Source organism: Prionailurus bengalensis, chromosome E4 (genome assembly GCF_016509475.1).
Source record: "Prionailurus bengalensis isolate Pbe53 chromosome E4, Fcat_Pben_1.1_paternal_pri, whole genome shotgun sequence".
Lineage (NCBI taxonomy): Eukaryota > Metazoa > Chordata > Mammalia > Carnivora > Felidae > Prionailurus > Prionailurus bengalensis.
The window spans coordinates 64,283,773-64,299,184 of record NC_057360.1 but is presented as its reverse complement, the minus strand read 5'-3'; the positions used below and the strand labels follow the sequence as shown (position 1 = coordinate 64,299,184).

Here is a 15,412-nt window from a genome sequence, read left to right as displayed (position 1 = left end):
TCCTCAATCAGAATATTTATTAGTCAAGAGAAAGGACCCGAGCTGCACCCCACTCCCGTTCCCAAGTCACCTGCTTAATCAAGGGACAGGATTCAGAGAAATCAGAGGTCTCAAATAAGCCAGAACACATCTGGGGAAGAACGGTCTTTCATTTCCTAGACCTGACACTGTAATTATGTATGTTTTCCAGGGAGGAGGCCAATCAGAGTAGTGGATGGCCCTTCCATGTCACAGCTTGGGTGCAGAGAAGGGCTGGGATAAACAGGTATTTAAAAAGAGAGAAGAGGAGGAGAGGCAGGGGGCACAGGAAGGTCAAGGGCTGGGTTCACCCAGATCACACAGCGTCATACAAAGACCCAAGCTGGTGACTTGAGTTCTCAAACTACACCAGGGACCTGGAGGCTCAGCACCTGGCGAGAGGAGAATCCCAGGGCTTCTCTTTCAACCCTACTGTGATCAGAGGCAAAAGCCCCTACTTCCTTTCCCTCCACGGAATTCCCAACGGTCTGTCTGAAGGCAAGAGGACACGGTGACAGACCGAGAGCCCCAGCCCAGGCTGAATTTCTCCCCATTCATTTCCAAAGGCTCTTCCCAAAAGAACTAGAGAAATACGGAGCCCCAGGACTCTGTCTCTGCTCCCCAGTCCGAGAGAGGGAGTAGAGACAAGGCACAAAGACCCTGGATGTAAAAGTGAACATCAGTGTGGCCATACATAACATTAGTTGGGAGGGGGAAGAAGGGCATGCCCCCAAAGGGATGCTTTCCTTCACCTGGTAGGTAGCTGGGCCTTTGCTAGCAGCAGAAACCACGACGGATAGGGTTCACAGAAATGGCCCGCACAACAGGCCTTATTACCAGAAAGACAGAGTAAAAGCCTCAGCTGGTATGGCACAATCTCAGCTGGGATGACAGAGGGCAGTGGGCAGACTGCTCTTGCAGACGACACTCCTGCCTCGGCTCCCAGTGGTTCTGCTGACTCCAGATGTTCCCCATGGCTGGGAATCAGGGCCGAACGCGTGTTGTGTTTCACATGATCAGACACTGTTCGCCATTGGCACCTGGTGGGCCTGACAGATTGAGGGCATCCAGGTCAAAGTTGAGGCCAGGAGGCTGGAGAAGAGACGGAGGGACTGAGATTACTGCTCTTACCTCAAGCGACAGCTTTTGAAGGTGCGTCCCCAGTGGCCACAGCGATCACCTCAAGTGGAATCATTCGAGACTACAGAATTCCAGAAACTTGGGCTCAGGTTCAAATCTAAGAGAAGATATACTCACCATCTCCCCAGCCAGCTCTTTTGGAGGATGGCCCAAATCCTGTAGCTGGAAAGTAAGAGGAACTTGAGAAGGACAGAATCCCACGAAACGGCAGTCCGAAAGAAGTATCTGAGCCACTGTCTCTCTCCTTTCTCCTGGGGACCAGGCTACGTGGCCTCTCTCGTGCTCCCTCTGCCACCTGGGTTTGGCAGCGTGGCCTTCTTCCCAGAAACCCGCTCCACCGAACACACACCCAGCAGCACCCGGGGGCAGGTGGCAAGAGGAGGCCTCACCTGCTGCATGAGATCCAGCACCATCTCAAAACGAGCCTTCTGAGTGGCCTCGCTGTCTGTGGGGGTCTCGGCCTCAAACTGCTCACATATCTTGCCCATGACACTATGTTGTTCCTGATATTTTTCAAACTGCTCTGGAGGAAGAGACCCCCGGTGACTCTGCAACCATTCTGGATACTAAGGAAAGGGAGAACGGGTGCAGAAGAATTAATGGACAGTGGATAGGAAGGGCAATAAAATCTGAAAAGCAAGAAAACCCGAAGGGGGAGGGGACCTAGGGGAAGTCAAAACGAAAGACGTCAGCAGCACTGACTCCAACCACGTCACCTGGCTGTGCCAGCATTTACGGTTACCAGAGGACGGCACACTTTTTCTGTGAAGAGCCAGACAGTAAACATTTTAGCCTTTATGGGCCATGTGTGATCTCTCTGTCACATGTTCTTTCCTTTGTCTGTTCTGATTTTACAACCTTTATAAATGTCAAGAACCACTCTTCGCTTGACAGTTGGATTTGGTGCACCCGGACCCCAGTCTGCTGCGTCCTGGTCTCCACTGTCCACTTCACTCTTGACCGCATGTTGCACCGTGTCGTTGAAAAGCTTCTGTTCCAGTATTTTGTTTCTTTAGTGAAACTGTAAGCTCTTTGACAGCAAGGACCATCTTTTACACTATCTTAAATTGTTTATAGCATAAAGCCAGTAAATCATCGTCAGAGAAACGACTGGTAAGAAATACAAGAAAGGGTTGATCAGACAACAGCCTCGAACCAGTTTACAGAAAACCAGAGCTGAAGAGCCTCCCCTTCTGCCTTAAGCATCTTCAGTGTGGTACGTTTATTCCCAAAGACACAGCTCCTCCCCACTCTCCTGTTCCAAATAAACAAAGGAGAAAAGAGCAGAGAGACTGTGCACTCGAGTTACTCCAGCTCTGTAGGCTCGAGGCAGACAAGGTAGCCCACAGGCGTCGTCGACACAGTGGAAAATGAGGAGGAAAGGCAGAAACAGAAGTTCACAAACCTTTTCTGTAATCTCCTTCAGTGATGGGTACAACACGTCCTTGGACAGTAGGTTCTGCATGATACTCTGCATGATGGGGAGGATGTTCCCTTCCCCATCCCCTTCTTCCATGCCCAGCCCTTCCATGGCCTTGGTCAGTTCCTCCTCTGACATGCCTGAGTTCTAGAAAGGACAGGAGAGAGGTGAGCAAATACAGATGGTCTGACTTAAGACCGCTTTTCAGTTTTGGATGGTGTGAAGAGGATGTACATTCAGTAGAAACTTTACTTCAAATTTTCAATTTGGATCCTTGACCGGGGCTAGCGATATACAGATGATACTCCCTCGAGATGCCACGGTGGCCGTGGCTCCCAGGCAGTCACGTGATCACCAGGATCAACAACTGATGACATTGACAACCACTCTGTCCCCACGTAGCCATTCTGTTTTCTACTTTCAGTACAGCATTCACTAAATTACACGGGATACTCAACACTTTACTAGGAAATAGGCTTGGTGTTGGGTGATTTTGCAGACCCACAGGCTAACGTAAGTGTTCTAAACACACTCAAGGTAGGTGCGGCTAAGCTGTGATGTTTGGTAGGGTAGGTGTATTAAATGCATTTGCAACTTGTGGTATTTCCGACTTATGATGGATTGGCCAGGATGTAACCCCATCGTAAGTTGAAGACAGTGCCTTCTTGGGATGCTTAGCACCCTTTCAAGTGGGAAAGAACTATTTAAACTTGCCAGCACCAAAACAGTGTGGTAGGGACAGACTTCAGATGCTACCCAAGAGAGTCTGTCTTTTTGCTGATGTGTCTGACGGGCTCTCGTGGCCCCTGCCCCTTCCCCTCACCTGAAGATCAGTGGCATTTTTGGCGAGTCCACTTAGTGTCTCCTTCAGGCAAGATGTAAATTCTTGTTGGGAGGTTGCATCACTGCCTAGGAAAGATCGAGAAAGGCCAAGTCTTTTGGACTTTTACTGTCTGCTTCCCCAGACTGTGCTGGTTATCAGCTTGGATACGCAGCATTTACTGGTGAGTCACTAGCACTCCAAACCTCTGAATCCTCCGTGGTCACCTTCATAGTCACTTTCACAGATCTACTCGAACCGGGTGTCACTTTGTTCTCCACGAAGACACCCACAACACTATGACCTTTAAAATGGTCAGTTTTCAGTAATCTTTTCTGTGACTTTTCAGCCTCGCCCCCTCGCATGACGCAGTGTCCCCGTCCCTCCTCCCATCTCCTGGCCCCCCCCGATGGCCGTGATATGATGAGTGCTGTCAGCTTGACTAAGAGTGCTCTCTGTGCACAACAAACACTGTGGAGGTCTGTTCAGGGGTCTCCAGCCCCCCAGGGCCGCCTCCTCACCCACTCTCCCGGCAGCCTCTGAGAGCTTTTGGAACTGCTCCACCAGATGGGGCTCTTCCTCAGCCAACTCCTTCATGGCCTTCTCGAATTCTGCAGTGGCTTGGGAAGCCAGCTCGCTGTCGAACAGTTCTTGGAAAAACTTCTCTTGGGAGGCGAAGAGGGCATCCTGCAGCGAAGGGGGGGGGGGGCAAAATGCATCTCTTACTTGGCCCCCACCGACAGGAGCCACAGGCAGGGGCTCTGGGAAATGCAGTGCTGCCCTCCTGCCCACCTCCACTGGACATTCTAACTACCTCTTTTCAGGAGGACAGTAAGAAAGGCACCGGGCCACTAAGGGAAGGGTATAGGGTGGCATTCCCAACCCAACCTTTTAAATCTGCCTTCTCTTCGAAGCACTTCCTCAAGATCCCACCACTCCATCCTCAGGGTCAGGCCAGGCCCCCTCCCCCCAACCCACTCCAGCCCACAGGGGCCTGCCCCAACTCTGCTTGCAGGTGCTTGCCCACACCCCCCCCCCTCCCTTAAGAGGGTGGAATTTATACTTTGGCAGTGTCTCCTGGCGATCTCTTCTGGGGCCCCGAAGCATCAGGGGCCGTGGTGGTAGGAGGGGGTGCTGGGGAGGGTTTGGCCTTATCGAAATCATCAAGAGCACCTTCAGAGACAAGAGACATAGTGTGTGTGTTGGGGACGGATGAGGATTCAAGGCTTGGTGGAGGGGCGGGGTAAGTTCTGGGCACAGCATTAAGAGGACAGTCTTTCAGGGGCGCCTGGGTGGCGCAGTCGGTTAAGCGGCCGACTTCAGCCAGGTCACGATCTCGCGGTCCGGGAGTTCGAGCCCCGCGTCAGGCTCTGGGCTGATGGCTCGGAGCCTGGAGCCTGTTTCCGATTCTGTGTCTCCCTCTCTCTCTGCCCCTCCCCCGTTCATGCTCTGTCTCTCTCTGTCCCAAAAATAAATAAACGTTGAAAAAAAAAATTAAGAGGACAGTCTTTCAAAGCGTCATCTCCCTTTTAAGTGTCCCTCTCCTGGCCCACCCCTCAATAAGCTGCCCACTTCCCTCTTCATTACCCAATTTATTGGGATCAAAGAAGAAGAAATCCCTAAAGGTGGAAGAGGCGTCTCTCTCATAGCAGGAAAGAGAGACTTAAACGCCCTGCAAAGACATCTCCATCTACACAGCGACTTCCTTGCCACATTCTACCGATTCCCCAGAAATCCCACACAAATATCCAATGAGAGCAGAGAACACAGGTGTCCTTAAACTCCTGAACTCACTCTGGAGCCCTCGAGGGCGTAATTTTTGGCAAGAAAGCAAAAGCCACAAGACGTTCCACCCCGCTTCCCGTGGGTCCTGGTACTCGCACAAACTGAGGGATAGCACGCGACAGTCCCTGGGGGACATTGAACTCTCTTCTCCTAACGCCGGGTTCAGCCCTCCCTAGGCAAAGTTCCTAGAGCTTCCTCTGGCCTCATCTCCGCAGATAACTATGTGCCAATCCACAGAGTCACTTGGCACTCCTCACCGTTTCTGTTCATCCTTCTGCCTGCCCACATCTCTGTGACTGGGCAAGAGACAAAACATATTCACCTCTGCTCTAAAAACCTGAGTCCTCACCACCAACCCGCTTGCTGGGCTTAGCGGGAGGACACTGGCCCCACTGTGGGCAAGAAACCAACAGAAGAGCGGAGGGCGGGGAAGAAACGAACATCCAGCCTCTTTCAGGAGGGTGAGCTGTCTCCCCCTAAAGCCCTCTCCCCCTCAGTTTTTCAGAGTAATGGAAGGGAGTCGGCTTGAGCTGTCTGGCACGGCGAAAGTACTGGAATGGGGCCCGGGGAGGGAAAGGTGAAAGGCTTGGCCCAGAGGAAAAAAGGGGGGAGAGGGCAGCGCACAGAAGGCCGCGCCAAGGGCTGGTCGACCCTTAACGCGAGCAGTCGGTGAGCGTCGGGTTCGCAGCCCACCAAAGACCGAAAACTGCCGCTGGCGGGAAGGAAGTTAGGTTAACAAGAACTTGCTCACCGAAACCTAGGGGAGTTCGGTGCCGGATCGTGAAACACCGTCCGGCGGGCTACTGCTTCCCCTCCGGCAGGGAGATCAACGGTCTGAGACGCTCTGGGGCCCAACGTGGGCTCCCGAGCTCCCGCCGCGGAGGAAGGAGAGGGTGACCCAGAGATTTTCTTCGGAGTCACAGGCAGACCCTCTGCCCCCGGCCAACCTTTGGAAAGCCTCTCCCGCTCCGCCCCCAATATCTCGGGCGCAGTTTGCCCCGGAATGAGCCCTTACAACCGCCCACCGTCGGGCCTTCCCCTTTACGAGTTCTTACTTTCCAGAAGCTCTTCCAATTCCCGGTCCGCGTCGGCCCCAGCACCACAAGCCTCCTCAGCGGCGGCCATCTTGCTACCTCCGGCTTGCCGTAGGAGGCGGGGCTTCGCGGCGTCCGTGCCTCGGCCCCGCCCCCGCGCCCCTCCCCTTGTCCTCGTGCGACCAGTAGTAGCGCAGGCCGGGCCGGAGCCGCCATTTTTAAAGGGACAGGAAGCTCTGTGGGTTGGGTTTTGTTTTTTTTCTTTCTCGCCAGGAACCGTTGAACTAACGGAGTGGAACTCACTGTGAAATTCTACCAGGTTACTGATTAGCCCGGTTGCCTTTATTTCAACTTCTCGCGTTATCCAGAGAAGAGACTCTTTCATCATATGCTTCTCAACACTTAGCACTCTCTGACATTCTATTGATTTTACTTCCTTGTTTACACTGGCCCCCCAGGCACTGCGTGGAATTTGAACACCCAGCGGGCGAGGACTGCCATCCGTGGTCTTCACTGCTGTAAGCTCAGCTCCTAGGCGAGGGCCTACAACCCCGCTGGCGCTCACTGGCCACTCGCAGCCCTCCCGGACCCTGATGAGGCACACTTCTCCGCGGGATCCGGCGGCTGTCTCTCATTTCCTATTCTCCGACAGGGTTGCCAGAATGAAGGACACAGGACTAGGAGCTTAGTTAGAGCACAGGGTGCGTTGGAGCAATTCAGGCAGAAAAAGCAAGTCTGGAACCTCGGACTGAGCCAGAGGACCATTCATCGTGGTAGCCATAGACCTACCTCCCCCGAACCATCCCCTTTTCTCCACATAGAACCCAACCTCTAATCCAGGGAAGCGGGGAGAGGCTCGGTAAAAGACAACTCCAGACACCCCTTCCCTCCTCTGGGATGGTTCTCCTCTTCAGATGGGTCAGAACTGCCTCCCACGCAAATCTGTGTTAGCATTTAGAGCGCATCCACTGTTGTGCAGGATCCTGTGCGGGGCACAACCCAGGAGAGTGACACAGATGGGACCAGCCCCTGATGTAAAAGAGCTGCCTGAGGATTAGGGTGGAGGTGGGATGAGACTGAGAGGTACACACACAGTAAGGATGGTACAAGGCAAATGTCTTAAAAGAAGGGTCAAGCGCTATAAAGCTTAAAAGGGAGAAATCACATCTGAGTGAAGTCACTTAGGGGCGCTGGGGTGGCTCAGCTGTTTGAGCGTCTGAGTTTGGCCCAGTTTGGCTCACAGTTCATGAGTTCAAGCCCCGCATGGGACTCCTGCCGTCAGCAGCAGAGTCCCCTCTTTCTGCCCCCCCCCTCACGTTTTCTCTCAAAAGTAAACATTAAAAACAAAACTAAACTAAACTAAATGAAGTCACTTCATGGCTTCTGTCCTTAGCTTCCTAAACGCACACTTGAGTACCGTGTCGAGTACCAGAGTAGGTACTCTTTCCGGCACAGATAGGGCACAGGGTTTTTAAATCATACCTGTGCAAACCGTACTGTGTTCTTCCAGACACAAGTGGTGACTGAGGAGAAAACATTCTGAACTGAAAGTCAGAAGACTTAAGTCCCAGTCCCAATTCCATAACTACTTTTTTTTTTTTTTTTTAACATTTATTTATTTTTGAGACGGAGAAAGAGCATGAACGGGGGAGGGCCAGAGAGAGGGAGACACAGAATCCGAAACAGGCTCCAGGCTCTGAGCTGTCAGCACAGAGCCCGACGCGGGGCTCGAACTCACGAACTGTGAGATCATGACCTGAGCTGAAGTCGGCCGCTTAACCGACTGAGCCACCCAGGCGCCCCCATAACTAAGTGCTTTTGTTCAAAACCCTTTATCACTCTAGGCCTCAGATTAAAGTTCTTTTCAATTCTAAACTTCTATAACCTAATCCTTCTCTGATTAACTGCTTTCTCCCCAACACCTGTTGTTCCAGGCTTTCTCATTTAACTCCAACCCACTTACATGTATGTCTCTAATAGGACTATAGTTATACCAAGCACATATTATAGGTATTTCGCCTGGCTTTATACTATTATGTTAATATAAACATGTTAATAAGAAAAATACTGGAGGTAAAAAAAAACAAAAAGAAAAATACTGCAGGGAACTGGAGAGAACTACGATGGAGTTGAAACATGATTTGTCCTTTGCATCATCTCTTAAACTTGCTTCTGCTTTTCTATCCTTACTAGTGTGATACTCCTGGCACCTCCTTTCCATATTTATTCACCGCCTGCCTAATGTATAGTGAAAACTGTTGCCAAACCTTATTTTACAGCGTCTTTAAAATGTTTATTTTTATTTTTATTTTGTTTAAATTTTTTTTTTCAACGTTTATTTATTTTTGGGACAGAGAGAGACAGAGCATGAATGGGGGAGGGGCAGAGAGAGAGGGAGACACAGAATCGGAAACAGGCTCCAGGCTCTGAGCCATCAGCCCAGAGCCCGACGCGGGGCTCCAACTCACGGACCGCGAGATCGTGACCTGGCTGAAGTCGGCCGCTTAACCGACTGCGCCACCCAGGCGCCCCTAAAATGTTTATTTTTGAGAGAGAAACAGAGTGAGAGTGGGGAAGGGACAGAGAGAGGGGGAGACACGGAGTCCAAAGCAGGCTCCAGGCTCTGAGCTATCAGCCCAACGTGGGGTTCGAACCCACAAACCGTGAGATCACGACCTGAGCTGAAGTCGGATGCTTAACCTACTGAGCCACCCAGGTGCCCCTGAAACGGAGTTTAAAATGAAAAGTACAAACTATAATCAAAAACACAGCATGCCAATCTACCCAATGTAGTCCCAGCACACGATAAGCAAAACCCTGTATTGCCAATGTAACTGCTGTAATATGTGTATTACCTGTAAAACGTCTAGAACAGCGAGAAGTACCCGGTAGGTGCTCAGTTAAGTACTGGCTATAACTAGCAAAAGGGGAAAGGCTGCTGTCAGTAACGGAACAGGGGAGCTACTTGCTATGTTCTCACAGTTTAATATATCCTATGAAAAAAATGTATTTTTTAAAAAGACACGGGGCGCCTGGGTGGCTCAGTCGGTTAAGCGGCCGACTTCAGCTCAGGTCATGATCTCGCGGTCCGTGAGTTCGAGCCCCGCGTCGGGCTCTGTGCTGACAGCTCAGAGCCTGGAGCCTGTTTCGGATTCTGTGTCTCCCTCTCTCTGACCCTCCCCTGTTCATGCTCTGTCTCTCTCTGTCTCAAAAATAAATAAACGTTAAAAAAAATTTTTTTTTTTAATAAAAAAAATGAAAATAAAAAGACAGTGGGTGTTCATTACTTTTGTAATTAAAAAAGAGATATCGGGGTGCCTGGGTAGCTCAGTCCATTGAGCGTCCAACTTCGGCTCAGGTCACAACCTCACGGTTTGTGGGTTCAAGCCCTGGGTCGGGCTCTGCACTGACAACGTGGAACCTGGAGCCTACTTCAGATTCTCTGTCTCACTCTCTCTAAGTAAAAAAAAAGAAGAAAAAAAAGACATCTGCTTTGGTGGGGCAGCTACATAAAGTAGGAACATGAGAGTGTCCAGGAAACAAATGGAGCCACAAAACTGTCATAGAAATTTACTTTATTAAGTGTGAGAAACAAACACAAGAACAATGGCTATAAAGAACAAACCAATGAAAAGTGATGTGCATTCTTGGGAAACCAGTTTCTTCTCAGACTTTTGAGTTCCTGGGTACACACAGGGTACCTGCCTGGGAGTTTACATGCCCAAGGAAAACGGCGTGGGGGGGATGGCTAAGAGTTTGCTGTGGCTGAGTAAAAGTTACGGCCTTATTTATCACATCCGGCTTCCATCCAAAAGAAAGATACAAAGGTGGTGGGGAGGGAAAAGATAAACACTGAAGGAATGCAGTAGGCAAAGTTTCATCACGGAATTTTCATCTGTTCCTTGAGCAATCTAGGCTGGGAAGGAGATCACCACAACTGTAGTCACCTTGACAAGATGACAAAGAGGTCTAGACATTTTGATTAACCATAGAAAAGGAGAAAGGGACATTAAGTTTTAGGGCAGGACAGCTCAATGTCAATAATTTGAAGGGCAGCTGAGGAAGAAAGAAGTTAGGATACAGAGATTGGTTCTCTAGAGGAAAATACGGTGTTTGACCCTGCACGCACCAGAGGGAGCCTCAGCGGAACTGCAGAGGACTGATCCTTAAACCAATGACATCTTTGCCAATCTCTGTCACCTGTGGAAAAGGAAACAGGGAAAAGTTAGGGAATCTGTGAGGGTGCACAGCCCAGAAAGCTTACTCCCTCCACTCCTCAGTGAGTACAGCAGAGTATGTGGTTAAGATCTGTTACTGCTCAGTAAACGGCAGTGGGGAGAAGCTCTAGTTTTCTTTAGTATCACTGTCTCAAGGAGCCAGAGGCAAAAACGGAAGAAAAAAAGAACCAACACGCTTCTTTCTATTTTCTCTTTCTTTCCTCTTCCCTCCATATCCTGGATGTCTTTCTGGAGGACAGTACTTACTGTAGTGACCTTGCAGACTTGACCCTTGAACTCAGGGGAATAGCAGGCCCCACTGAGTGGACACTTCTCCACTGGCTTCCCACGGTAGATGGGCCGGTAAGATGCAGCACAGATGTCAAAGGGGTTGTGCATGTCGTAGCTGAGCTGGCAGGCGTCTGTGGGGTTCTTCTCACACGCAGACAGAATTTTGCGGGTCTGAGGGAGGGAAGGAGTATTTTATTTAAGAGGACTGAAAGCTGCACGTCACAACTCACCACGGTTCAGTAATTTCCTTGACTCGAGATGCCATTGTACCGAGTGAACGAGTATGTCCTTTTGTACAGGACACACGTGAAGGGGTCACGACAATCACCACCCCTGCCGCATCAGGATCTCCCCTTCTCGGTATCAGTGGTTCCACGGATCTAGACCCACAGTCCTCCACCAAGCCTGGAGATGATCAGAGCCAGGACTCAGAGGGTTAAAATTGGCTTCCACCGCCCAGGAGGAATGCCTTCAGAGACCCCAAGTAACGGGACCTGTGTGCGGAGGTTAGCAGCGGTGGGAACGGGTAGCAGAGCTCAGGGACGGGAAGGCGGAGCTCTTCTAGGTGGCAGGTCACTCTACACCGGTGCCTTGTCTGAGGAGTTACGAGTTCGCCTTCCAAGAACAAAAGGAGGCACCCTTGCCACAAGTAAAGAGAAGACGGCGTTCGGTTGCCTCCTTCCGTTGAATGTTGTTACTCAGTGCTTTGTTTTAGAGGCAAAGGCCTTGGCTTCTACTCCCTCCGTGTGAGAGCCGGTCTGGTCCCTTTATGCCTGAGGAAGGAGCTCCCATCTACCTGTTGCGCCACCTCTGGCTTGGGCCCAAGTTCCAACAGGCGCCGAGCAAAGGTGGCAGCTGTCTTAAAGTTCTTGAGCTTGAAGAAGAGGTTGAGGGCCGTGCGCAGCACCAGGATCATGTGCACAGGCTGCAGGTTGGAGTGGGTGAAATAGGCTGCCATCTGGTGGACAGAGAGGGGGACACATGCCAGGCCGATGGTACAGCAGACACAGGTCATTTCTAAGCTGCGGCACACGCATTAAACACAACACAAAGCAAACAAAAACGGGGCTGACTACAAGGCATTGCGATCTTCTGCCCCCGGGGTGTGAAGGACTGATGGAATGAAGAAGCGTAGAAAAATACACCCTCTCCTCAGAGAAGTAGGCCCAAACTTCTCTTACTCCCCAGACTGAAATGTGGGTTTGGACTTTAAGAATTCAGACCTAATGGAGGGTGAAGGGGCGGACCTCTCTGCACCGTGCAGAAGCCCAGAGAGATCGTACCTCACAGATGCGCTTCTGCTGTTCCAGAGTCTCTTTGGGAAGCTTCTTTCTTTCTATCTCCATGGACAGGCCCACAATGTACTCACGGCAAATGGTGATAAGCTGCTGGGCCTTGAGAGAGGGCCAAAGCAAGGTCACGGCACAGAGGCAAGACCGTGCGGGTGCCCGGGACTAGGATGGGCTACCCGCTCCTACCTCCGCAATCTCCTGCTTATTGTCCACGACGAGGAGGGGCACACTGAGTAAAATGGAACGGAACTTTTCCACGGCCTCCTCGAACTTGCCAACTGTGGTGAGCTGGTAGCACAGCTGTAGCCGCTGAATGAGGTCATTGAGCCTCAGGCCCACGGCTGGCACGCCATTCTTCAGCCCCGCATCCTTCCTGGAAGTTTGGAAAAGGAAGAAGAAAAAGGGATAACCCGGAATCCACTAGACTCAAAGGGGAAACAGGTGGGGGAACTGGACGCAGATGTATAAACCAAAGCTCACAGAGTGTCGAGCCCAAGTTCCTTCCTACTAGGAAACCTCCCCTCTGGGACGACCATCAACTGTCCCTCAGGCTATCATCTGAAATATCCACCCCACGCTGGAAGACACGGAAGCCAGGAGCAAGGGGCCTTACCAATTGCGATTAGGGTAGCCATACATGGAGGGCAGGCAGGGCAGAGCCTGATAGGTGGTGCGGCCTCGGGCATAGGTCTGTAGGAACAGTTGCTTGTAGGGGCCAAACTGGGTCACCCCCACCTGGTCGTGAAGGAGCTAGAATACAAGAGGAAAGAAATATAAAAATTGTGACCTTACCACTGCAAAACTCGCTAACCTTGGGCAAGGTACTTAACTTCTCTGTACTTGTTTCCTCATCAGTAAATTATACTTAATTATAGGACCTACCTCGTTTAGTAATACCTATAAAGCATTCAGGATAGCGCCTGACACACAGTATGTCAATGTTAGCCGTTGTTGAATTTGTAGTTACTGGAGTTACTGCTGTTGCTATCGTAACATATGTAACATACCTGCTCCTGGGGCCCGCTAACTTACTGATGTGAGCCAGAAAGCAGACTATAAATGGGTGGGAGATGGCTGGAAAGATCCACCCGGTAGAAGAAGGCCTTAGGAGGCTGCCTTCCCTAGGCAAGACCGGGGTTTCCACGATAAATACACGCCTCTGCCCTCGTGCATAGGTTAATTTCCATTTGGTTAAGAGGAGTCAACCGCCTCCCTGGGGACCCCGGGCGACAAACACTCCGCAAGAGCCAACGTTACTCTAAGACTTACCCGCATGGCTGTTTCAAAAGAGCCTGCCAGGATGTGATCGACTGGAAGCTGAGAGTTATTGCACCAGATCTAACAAGAAACAGAAAACCCAAGCCAACTGAAACACAGCCCCTTCTCTTCCCAAACTACCCTCCCCTGTACCTAGAGCAGAAGAGCAGCCACGTTCTTTACGCACGAGTCCAGCAGAGCCAGCTCAGAAACATGCATGCCCGCAGGGTCACGCTTCCCTGCTCACCTGAGCTGGGCTGGTTCCCTTGGTGGGAGGCACAAAGAACCCATCGTCGGCACCCCCGGCTGCCCCAGGGGGTACATCCTAAGAGAAAAAACATCAGTCATTCATAAGCTATTCAAGCACTTTGTTCTGATAAGTCTAAACACCGTCCTTGACCTTGCTCCCAGCCTCGACCGGGGAGGAAGGGGCGGGGGGCGCTTGTGGGAGAAGACCCTCAAAACAGGGGCAGCTTCACCAGTAACAAAACGATAAACCAAAAGCTCCAATTCAGACGACAAAGCTTGCTGCCTTTTCATAAGCTGCTGTTGCTGCAGCCTGACCGGCTGATGGGAGATAAGCATTAGGTCAGGAGGATCTACACCCCTTCCCTTCTGGGGGCCTCGGGACGGGTGGGGGGCAGTATGGCCACCGGCTTTCACAGGGAGACCCAGAGGGAGCCTCCCCGGGGCGAGAACCCCACAAACCAGCTCAGGAGGGAGCTCCAGGTCCTCTTCCACATCCCAGCCGCCTCCTTCTTCCTGTCCCCTGCCAAGAGCGTCATCCCCCAGGCCATCCGTAGCTTCCACAAACCCATCTGTAAGGAAAATCCAGGCTCAAAGCGGATTTGCAGTGACGGAATTTTAGCATGAAGAAAGTCCAAAGCTGGGATCCTTGTCGGTTCCACGGTCTGGAAGCCTGCAGAACTGCCCCACGGCCCAGCCCCCACCCGTCCCCCCACCCCAGGCCACCCATCCCGCCTGGAGACCCCCAGAAGAACTCTCACCTTCATCCAGCTGCAGCTCCGCATCCTCTCCCCAGCCTTCGGTACCAACGGTGTCAATGTCAATATCAGCAGCCAGGGCTCCTCCCTTGCCTACAGACAGAAGAACACAAAGGAGCTGGTTATAGCCAGGCAAGTCTGAGATCCAGCCTCTTCTGCAAGCAAGCTGCGTCCTTACAAAAGCAGATGCCAAGCCTCTGTCCACTTAATATTTTTATTATTTACTTCTGTAGTACAGATGCTATGCTACCTTGCAGCAGGTTTCAAAAAGAGAGGAAGTAGAAGAGAGACGGGAACAACTGGCCTTGCTGACACCAAACACTACCCCCTGAACCATTTTTTACTTAGCAACTCCTGGAGTCTCCTGCCGAGATCTCTAAGTTGCTGCCACTCCAGCGTGTGCAGGGCACGGGGACACAGGGTAGGTCAGAGACGGAGGAGAGGGCGGGGCTGGGCACAAAATGCCCTGGGGTCCATCTAGGCTGTCAGCCAGGAAAAATAAGCCAGCAGACATCTCCAAAACAACAGGAGCAGGTAAGGGTGGGAGTGGGGGACGGTGGTAGCACACATCTGCAAACGCCCACGGGACAGAGTCTGACATTGCTGCTTCGGTGCCTTAACACTGTCCCTCACGAATGATGAGATACTGAACAGGACTGATCACACAGACGCTAAAACCTGAGGAAATGCACCCACGTGGTCACAGTGGCTGCCCGAGGCCTGGACTGAGACAACTCTCTTTTCTCCCCCTATTTTCCAAATTCTAATCATCTCATATACTTTTATTTAATTTTTAAAACATGGGATGTCTAGGTGGCTTCGTCGGTTAAACTCAGGTCTTGGTCTTGGGGTTGTGAGTTCAAGCCCCACGTTGGGTTCCACACTGGGTATAGAGCCTGCCTCTCTCTCTATTTATTAATCCATACATACATCAATCTATTTATTAATACATACATACACATATACACAAACACAGGGCGCCTGGGCGACTCAGTGGGTTAAAAGCATCCGACTCTTGATTTCAGCTCAGGTAACGATCTCACAGTTCCTGAGTTCCAGCCCCAAGTCAGGCTCTGCGCTGATAGCACGGAGCCTGCTTGGGATTCTCTGTCTCCCTCTCTCTCTGCCCTTCCC

The 15,412-nt window shown here is 51.3% G+C and overlaps 2 protein-coding genes across 4 annotated transcripts in view; both read right to left on the bottom strand.

Moving 5' to 3' along the window:
* Positions 1-6,360, bottom strand: PEX19 (peroxisomal biogenesis factor 19). Of its 3 annotated transcripts, none has more exons than XR_006295508.1 (8): positions 6,239-6,360; positions 4,462-4,571; positions 3,920-4,085; positions 3,402-3,487; positions 2,564-2,725; positions 1,548-1,724; positions 1,150-1,320; positions 1-1,067 (listed from the first exon to the last, which is right to left on the bottom strand). XR_006295508.1 is itself a non-coding variant. In XM_043569245.1 (8 exons), the coding sequence occupies exons 1-8, from the start codon at positions 6,306-6,308 to the stop codon at positions 1,027-1,029; spliced, it is 900 nt and encodes a 299-aa protein (XP_043425180.1). In that variant the 5' UTR covers positions 6,309-6,360; the 3' UTR covers positions 1-1,026. The 3 variants fall into 3 exon arrangements, 2 of the variants coding, with proteins under 2 accessions (XP_043425180.1, XP_043425181.1); XM_043569245.1 differs by having other exon boundaries at positions 1-1,110; positions 1,276-1,320; XM_043569246.1 differs by lacking the exon at positions 1,150-1,320 and having other exon boundaries at positions 1-1,110.
* Positions 6,361-9,775: 3,415 nt separating this feature from the next.
* Positions 9,776-15,412, bottom strand: part of COPA (COPI coat complex subunit alpha) — a 45,644-nt gene continuing 40,007 nt past the window's right edge. Inside the window, exons 24-33 of the mRNA XM_043567530.1 lie at positions 14,282-14,371; positions 13,983-14,092; positions 13,522-13,599; positions 13,287-13,355; positions 12,631-12,767; positions 12,204-12,390; positions 12,009-12,119; positions 11,522-11,683; positions 10,702-10,896; positions 9,776-10,417 (exon numbers count right to left, since the gene is read on the bottom strand). Coding sequence (XP_043423465.1) covers positions 10,358-10,417; positions 10,702-10,896; positions 11,522-11,683; positions 12,009-12,119; positions 12,204-12,390; positions 12,631-12,767; positions 13,287-13,355; positions 13,522-13,599; positions 13,983-14,092; positions 14,282-14,371 — 1,199 coding nt within the window. The 3' untranslated portion in view covers positions 9,776-10,357. The remainder of the gene's footprint in view (positions 10,418-10,701; positions 10,897-11,521; positions 11,684-12,008; positions 12,120-12,203; positions 12,391-12,630; positions 12,768-13,286; positions 13,356-13,521; positions 13,600-13,982; positions 14,093-14,281; positions 14,372-15,412) is intronic.